This window comes from Echinops telfairi, unplaced genomic scaffold (genome assembly GCF_000313985.2).
Source record: "Echinops telfairi isolate 266 unplaced genomic scaffold, ASM31398v2 ScPeMD7_5;HRSCAF=22, whole genome shotgun sequence".
Lineage (NCBI taxonomy): Eukaryota > Metazoa > Chordata > Mammalia > Afrosoricida > Tenrecidae > Echinops > Echinops telfairi.
The window spans coordinates 25,810,060-25,818,526 of record NW_022103901.1 but is presented as its reverse complement, the minus strand read 5'-3'; the positions used below and the strand labels follow the sequence as shown (position 1 = coordinate 25,818,526).

Sequence of the window (8,467 nt, the reverse complement as noted above, 5' to 3'; positions counted from 1 at the left end):
CTGTAGGGTATTCAAAAGTATTGTATCAGAAGGAATGAAATTGTAGAATAAAATAATCACCCGGAGGATAAGATCAGCCAAATTTGGGGGCAGTCTCTTTTCCAGGTATTAGTTTTCCCATCGTTGCGCTCATTCTTGCATTATTTTATATTGTTTAACATTTTAAAAAAAGCAAGTATCCCATTGGTGGTAGAAGATAAGCAAAGAATCCTCATTCCCTACAGTGACCCCCAACTTCCTGGGAATAAAATATCAAGACCCCAAAAAGCTGCTTGCAGCACCCTGGGACTTATCACAGCTGCAGAGGACCGGGTAGGGTCGGTAGGTTGTCATGTGCTGGGGATGTGGGCCAGAAGTCAGGGCTTCTCGGGTCCAGCCTGAGCTCAGAGCTGCGGCCAAGAGAAAAAGGAAAATGCCTTTGACCCAGGAGACAGAGGACTCATGCCTGCAGCTGGTACAGATAAGAGCTCGGAACACATGGAACCAGTAGTGGGAGTACTGATACCATGAAGGTAGGGGGAAGCGTGGGGGGGTGGGGGGGGGAAGAAAGGGGGAAATGATCACAAGGTTGGATATATATCCCTGAGGGAGATGAATAACAGAAATGTGGGTGAAGGGCGACAACAAGTGGTGTAAGATACAAAATAACAATAATAATATATAATTGATCAAGGATTCATGAGGGTGGGAGGGGGGACATAAAAAGAGGAGCTGGGACCAAGGGCTCAAGTGGAAAGAAAATGTTTTGGAAATGATGATGGCAACATATGTCTAAATTTGCTTAATACAATTGAATGATGGATTGTTATAAGACCTGTAAGAGCCCCCCAAAATGATAAAAAACAAAAGCATTCAACTGACCGTGGACTAAATATAACTAGAAAGTTTCAACTAGCAGAGATCAAAATAAACTATAGTACAATAATAATAACCACACCACCACTCCCTTCAACTTGGGTCCCCAACCCCATGGGGAGGTTTAGGTGGCCCGTGTATCTCCTTTGCCATCTCCTACTTAAGGGGGAGGAGGATGCTAATCAAGGAGTGAGAAGCCCACACAGAGTCTTGGACCTATGTTTCTATAGAAACGGAGTCATCCCATCACCTTCTAGCACCTCTCTCTTCTCTCCTGGCAAACGAACACTGGAGACATCTCCAGCGTCGGTCCTACCACGGTCCCCACTCCTCAACCAACAAACCCTGCCTGGGCACAGCCACCAAGGCCGGCGCCGAGTCCACGGGATAGCTCGGCGTCACCTCAGCAAACCTTCGTGTCAACCCGCACGGTTAGCCTGGATTCAGACGAGGCGGGCTTGGTTGGCCTCCTTCAGCAAATGTAGTCTTCTATGCAAATGCAGTTCTTCCTTCTCGACCACCCAGAGCAAGGTCCAAGTTCACACCTCGAAGAGCTCAGTCCTTCACACGACAGTGTCTGCCCAAGACCTAAGGCACCAGCTGCCTTAGGTTGGGTGGAACTTTCATGAGGCTCTTCCGTAGCCTGATGTGTCAGGTGTGAAGCTCCCCATCACCGATCTCCCGGGCTCCTCTGTGGGCGGTATGAGCACTCCCGCCTGTTAGTCTCTGTTTCTTCCCCTTCATCTGGGCAGGAGCTGAGACCGAGAGCATGGTGGAAGTGCTGTGCCGTGACTCACGTTGAGGTTGGGTGCTGCGGCACGGATTCTAACTCCTTGGGGGCCACACGTGAAAGCCTAGGGCTTCCAAGGCTGAGGACTCTTTGTGGGAGCAGATCAGGTCTGTGTCTCTTGTTGCTGCTTGGTGGGTTCAAACTGCCAACCTTCGGGTTAGCCGCTGAGTGCTTAACTGCGGAGCCACCGGGACTCCTTCTGAGGTGAGGCCACAGAAGGGTTATAGCTTTCCCTGGCAGTGCTTGCTTAACCTGGGGCGCTGCTACTATGCTATGAGAAGCCACAAGTAGCCCACATGGACAAACCCACCTGAGAGAGGTGGAGCCCCCAGGTGTCAGCCAGCCAGCATCAACCACCAGGTGTGGGAATGAATAAACCTTTGGGTGGTTCTCTCCCCAAGCTGGCATCTTCTGGCTGATGGCCAAGTGCATGGTTTATGCAAACCACACACATGCTGTACTTTTGCCACCAGCACTCACTCCCTTGCACGCTGTGTGTGGGCATGTGGTGGAAATACCATAGGAATCAGGAGCAGAGAAGCCGTTCTTCTCATGCCTGCCCGGAATTCCGGACCCACAAACTCTGTGAGAACAAGTGTTGTTGTCTGAGTCACTGGGTGGTTTGTTATGTGGGCGGAACACCCGCCCAGAGTCTGTAGTCCATATTCCATGAAGAAAAAAGTCACTCAGAGCATGTGACACAAATAAACATCCTTTAATTTCAATAAATAGCTCCCCTTCATACCAGACAATATGCTATGGAAAAAGATATGGGAGCATCCAACAGCGAGGGCTCTATCCCATCTACGAACGACAACTTTGGCGTGCATGTGCAAGCCTGCACACACACACACACACACACACACACACACACACACACACACACACACACTACCACTGTGGGTGGGGCCTCGGAGAGCCAGGAGGCCCTGTGCACAGACTTACTGGGTAGGAGAGGCTGAGCGGAGGGAGTGCAGTGTCGGGGTCCCAGCCCACCTCCTTGCTCACCGGGAGGACACACACGCGTTCATCTGTGAGGGTACACGCATGAGAACACATGCCCTGGAATAATGTCACACAAGGATTCAGTTAAGCTAAGAGTTGTCCTACCTTGGGATGGTTTGTGTTGTCATTTGGTTTCTTCAAATCACCATCTAATCTATTTACCACGTCCACTAAAGAGAAGATGAACATACCTCTGCCTTTGGGGAAGGACCGGGTTGAAGACACCCCCCCCCCCGCCCCCAGGGAGGCAGCCTGCGGGGGGTCAGGGCTCCCCGCACTGGCCAAGCTCTCGGTCAATGAGTCTTGAAGGAGGGGGGCACCCTTTGGGAGGCTCTTTCCCGGGCCTAAGGGTTGAAAGTGCCTAAGGGGGCAGATGTCAAAGGGTGCCAACAAGAGCAGGCACTGCCAGTCAGTCAGTCCCATAGCAGAAACCCACTCAACTGGGACACATGGATGGAGGGCTTGCTGCAAAGTTCTCAGGCCTCCCTCGCTGAGGGGGGCCGTGTTGGGATCAGCAGTCCGTTTTCCTCTCCGTTCTGGGAGGACTAGGTGTGTGTGTGTGTTTGCAGGGGTAGCCGTTAGAGTGTGTATGCGGATGTTGATGTGATAGGTAGGTGACATGTTAGGTCTTAGACTTTCTTCTCTCTCTCTCTTGTTTTATTTTACACGTGACAGCTGCCTTCCCGGCAGCCTCAGGTCACCTCCAGTGAGGCAGGAGACACGCGGTCACACTCGGCCCGGGACCTCAGGCTGTGCCACTGCCCCACGGCCGTGCGGTGGGTGTTGAGCATCCGCCGCCAGTGGTTGGATTCGGAGGGACCGGAAGAGTACTGGCCGATGACAATCCTGCCGATGAAGTCGTTGCTGCTCTTCATGTTGTGGCCGAACACTGGGGAGGAGCCAGAGGGAGGAGGGAGGAGGGAGACAGACATGGGGTAGGGACAAGACAGAAGCCATTAGTCTGTGCAAGGGTATTTGAGGTCTTTAAACAGGGGAAGTGTCTCCCCCCACCCCTCCTAGGGTTTCCTCCTGGCCTCTCCTTGTTCACACACACTGGGCACATGCCTGCCTCATAGTCTGGGTACCAGCTGTTCTTTCTGCAGTTACCTGCACCGACTGTGGCATATACCTTTCAACCTGCGCCTCACTGCCTCGCCACTGTTGACACCCTTGCGAGTGCCTGCCCTGGGTCGGCAGCAGACTGGTGGCGACCCCAAGTGCAGAGGCATGGAATGCTTGCTGCCCGGTCATGAGCCACGCCCGAGGGGTTGCTGCAGGAACCATCGTTGCTCACTGGCTGAGTGTGTTGGAAGTAGACCACCAGGCCTGCTTCCTGTCCATCTTAGGCTGGCTACACTGCAGTAGCCTGGTCGGCATCCGGACAACACTCTGCCTACACAGACAGACTGCGCCCTGAGCAGTGGCCGGGGAGGATCCTGGTACTGACCCGCTTCTGCGCACTCCCACCGGTGACCTCAGGGACCATCACTGGCGTCCAGTTGAGTCGTTACTCCGGGGCTTCTCAACAGGACGCTGCTGACACACAGGGGGGCCTGGGTGATTCCGCGGTGGGGCTGTCCTCTGCACTGCACAGTGTCCGCTAGCACCCCTGACCTCCACTCACCTGTCCATGCCAGTAGCATGCTACCCTACCTCGGTCGTGACGACCGGGAGATGTCTGCATCTCCTCCGGGGCCAATCTGTGCCGGTGGCAAACCAATGGGCTACGTGTACGCTCTGGGACAGACTGCCTGCTTTGAATCCTGGCTCTGCCTTCTGAGGAGCCCCAGGGCCCCGTGGAGGGAGCCTCCTCGGCTTGACTCTGAGCTTCCGGCCAGGAAACGTGCCTACAGGTCGTGGTGCGCAGCAAGGGCTCCAGAGGAGCCCCTCTGCCATTTGTAGCCTGATTTTCTGTCTGCCGACCTTTTTATACCCTTTTACACACGACAGAGGCAACGACCCCCAGCGCCATCTCTTCCCTCCTTGTTGTGATGCATTTGTCTCGGGAAGGCTTCCCCATTAATTCCAACACAAGCTTAATTTGTGCCTTAGGAAACTAATGAGATGGTTAGCTTGGCTCCTGCTCGCAGCCAAGTCCCGCCAAATGTTTTATCTGTGTGTGGGCAGTGCAGGGGTGCCGTCTCGCTGACGGGGACGCAGGCTGTGCCTGGGAGCTACATGAAGGGAGAGATCACCAATCTGCGCAGCGTGAGCCCCACGAAGGCAGGCTTGATCCCAGGAGGGGTCCCGATGAGCAAATAAACCAGCTAAGACAGGCGGCCAGCAACAGAGCTCGAGGCTGGTGAGCGCGCCCCTCTGCTCTGCCCTGTGGGCACATCGAGAATTCCCGAGGATGGAAATGGGGCCGAGGGTGGGGGAGAAGATTGGAAAAAGCAAGGACCCTATAGCTCCTCTTTAAAAGCCAAACATTAAAAAAAAAAAAGCCAAACAAGACACAGGGTGGTTGGTGCTGGGTGGGACGCTGCGGATCTACATCAAGAGTACCTGCCAGCTCTGGGCGGACCCAAATGGGACGGTGCGTATTTCGTGTAGGTGTGGTAAAGGGCTTAGGGCGCCCGGATGACAACCACCACCAAACACGGTGGCTGTTGCGGGGACCGACCCATGGCGACGTGCCTGTGTCAGACGGAGCACAACTGACCCACTGGGTTTCTGAGGATGACTGTCTCAGAGGTCGATGGACAGGCCTTGTTTTCGGAGTTGGTGCAAACCTCCCAGGTGGCAAGGAAGCACAACAACAAGACAAAACAGAGCAACATAGCCCACCACCATCCACTCTGCTCTGACTCACAGCGTCCCTACAGGGCAGAGTAGAACTTGTCCAGGGGGATCCGGAGTAGAAAGCCTCACCTTTTCTCCTGCGGGGCTGCTGGCAGTGGTTTCGAACCACGGGGACAGCTCACCCTGTCACCCACTACGCCACCCGGGCTCCTCAGCTAAGCACGAGGTGTAACCACTAGGCCAAACCCAGGTATTCTCCTGAGACCTTCCCAGGTACCATTCAGCTTCATTCTCCTTAAGCAAAATGCTCTTGTCTCCTTCGGCCTCTCCAAAGCTCAAGCAGGAAGATGCCGAAACCTCTCTAGCCACCGGGTGGTCTTTTTCCCTTGAGAAAGGGGTAGCGGAATAGGAGGTCTCAAACCATCGTGCACTCACGATTGGTGGGAGAAGTGGGCTCACAGAATCTGATCCAAAGAAAAAGGCTCAGACCTTGGGATGCAGCAATTAGACTTCTAGAAAATGCCCTCCCCTCCCCCATGCCATAGAAAGCTCTGCCCACCTGGGCCATGATACACCTACAAACACAATCTCTGTAAGAGAGTGGCACACTATGCCCTGCTGGCCAAGCCTGGCCTTTCACTTGTGTCTAGAAGTCAAGTTTTATCGGAATACAGCCACACACAATTGTCCGCACGTGTGAAGGCTGTGTTCACATTGTCAGGGCAGAGCCGAGTCACTGCCGATGCAGCCTCAGGGCCTTAAACATTTCCTACACTTGGCAAGCCCGCCGGGCAAGCCGGGCTCTGTACCACACTACGACCAGAACACTGGAAAGGACAGCAGCAGCAGCAGGGGCGTGAGCAGGTGCGGCCGAGGCAGTAGGGGTGTGATCCACCCCAAGACTCCCTACAGCCTCTGGGGCTGGTTCTCTCACACCCAGACGGGGTCAGTGGTCCTCCCTGGAGCACCTGCAGCGCTCCGTCTCAGCATCCTCTGGCCCTGGGCACAAGCAGGACAAGTTCTACATCTAGAGGTGGTGACACTCCCAGGAACCACTCTTAACCAGCAAGTGACGGGAGGAGGTGAAGCAGGGAGCTCCCTTGGCCTGCGGGAGCCTAACCAGACAGCGGGGCGCTTGCTCAGTGGCAGCCCCTGCTTGGCTTGCCCCCTTCTCCTCTCCCTCATGTGCTTACTGCAGCCACTTCCCTAGTGACCTTCTTGTACCCACGCTGTCACCTCAGGATCAGCCGTGGGGGGCGTCAGAACTGAGGGGCCAGGCCAAAGAACTTCTGATGTGATTATACAGGGGGACTCCTCCCTGCAGTTGTGCCAGCCTGGTGTGTGCCACGCACGTGTCAGAATAGGATGGCGGGCTCCAGAGGGTTTTCGGGGGCCGATTGCTTGGAAGTGGATTGCCAGGCCTTTCTTCCCAGGGACGGGTTGGTGGGCTTGAACCCCCAATCTTTCTGTTTGCAGCAGCTGAGTGCATGAACCAAGGACTCTAAAAGCAACGCGTCAAATGGCGCTAGGTTACTAAAGAGCCAACTGCGAGAGAATATGCGTGAGCCCAATCCTCCTTTGTTAAGGGAAAAAATAAACACGGAGAAAGGTATCTAGAAGGACAGTCCCCGCTCTCAGGGTGTGTGTGTGTGTCAGGAAACAGTAGGACGCAAGTACAGATCCTTTTAATTTCTTTCAAGTACATGCACTATTTCAAAAGGAGAAAAAAAAAGCAAAACGTTGGTATTGGAAAATCCACATCGACGGAGAGGAACACTGACAGGAACTGTAATATCCTATGCCCCTGAGGCCAATATGCACAGTCACGTGGCTGCTGACTCCCTGGCCCGCAGAGGTGGGAAGGCTGACAGGAGCCGGCCTTTCTGAGGGCAAGCACTTGCTGCTAGGGCCATCTGGGTTAATGGGCAGGCTCTGGCACATGCAAATAAGTGGTTAAGTTATGGTCATCCTAACAGTCTGTTAAAAATGAAAAGATTGAAAATGCAAATTCTAATAAGCTCTAGTTGATTACCAGTAGTGACTTCCGTGACAAGAGTAGCCCTGGAGAGTATCAGGATTTGCCATCGCGGTAAATTCTAGGGAGTGTGTTATTAGAGAGAACATAGCAAATTACGGCTGGGTCTGTGTAGACTCCACAAAGGGGCTAGGAGATGATGGGCCCTGATTGGCCCTGTCCCCTCCCATTTATAGATAAGGAAACCCAGACACGCAGCTAGTTGGCGATAAAAGCAGCAGCACTGCCACCAATAATCTGCAAAGGATGCCAAACAGTCACAGCTGTTTCTAAACAGCTAGAAATGTTGTCTACGGCACTCCTGGGTGGTCCTGACGCTAAGTTAGGAGGAACGGATTTAACACAGTCACGTATCACTAGCCTACCAAGGTAAGTCAAAAGCTGTTACCACAAAGCCATAGACATCTTTTCTAAACGAAAATATCACAGTGTAAGACTACTGGTTCGGGCACTTCTTCCGCCCAGGTCTATGCACTTTGGAAAACGATGTTGCCCTCTGCCCAACCCTTCCTGGAAGGGTTCACCCTTAGAGTCACACCACGTCTAGCACACCAGTTTGGGCTTCCTCGAGAGACCCGAACAATAGTCACCTTAACTGCTCTTTGAATCTGGGGAACAAAAGAATTCTGAAGGAGCAAGGCCAGGGCTGGAGGGGGGACAGGTCCCAATGCAATTCTCAAACGACAACCCTTGAAGAATGAGCAGGTGCATCGTTCTCCTCAGCCTCACTGTCCGCAAGTTGATGCCGACCTAGAGGTCAGGGTAGTTTCCGAGACTCCAGCTCTTTATAGGAGTAGAAAGCCTGTCTATCCCTGGAGGATTGGCTTGTGGTTTCAAACTGCTGACCTTGCAGTTAGTAGCCTGCCTCGGAACCACTAAAAGAATTTCTGGGTGGAATTTTCCTGGTCTTTTTCACACCAAAGCAGTTTCCGTTTTCTGAAAACTTCTCCATATGAGGGTTCTCCAAAAAGTTTTGGGTAAAATGGAGCGAAAAGATAATGGGGAAAAAATAATGGAATTTTGACACAGAATTTTGAAGC

The 8,467-nt window shown here is 53.2% G+C and overlaps 1 protein-coding gene across 1 annotated transcript in view; it reads right to left on the bottom strand.

The window, feature by feature from the left end:
* Positions 1 to 2,341: 2,341 nt before the first annotated feature.
* LOC123521221 (synaptotagmin-17-like) overlaps positions 2,342 to 8,467 on the bottom strand; it is a 33,996-nt gene continuing 27,870 nt past the window's right edge. Inside the window, exon 4 of the mRNA XM_045286006.1 lies at positions 2,342 to 3,539. Within this exon, the coding sequence (XP_045141941.1) occupies positions 3,343 to 3,539 (197 nt within the window). The 3' untranslated portion in view covers positions 2,342 to 3,342. The remainder of the gene's footprint in view (positions 3,540 to 8,467) is intronic.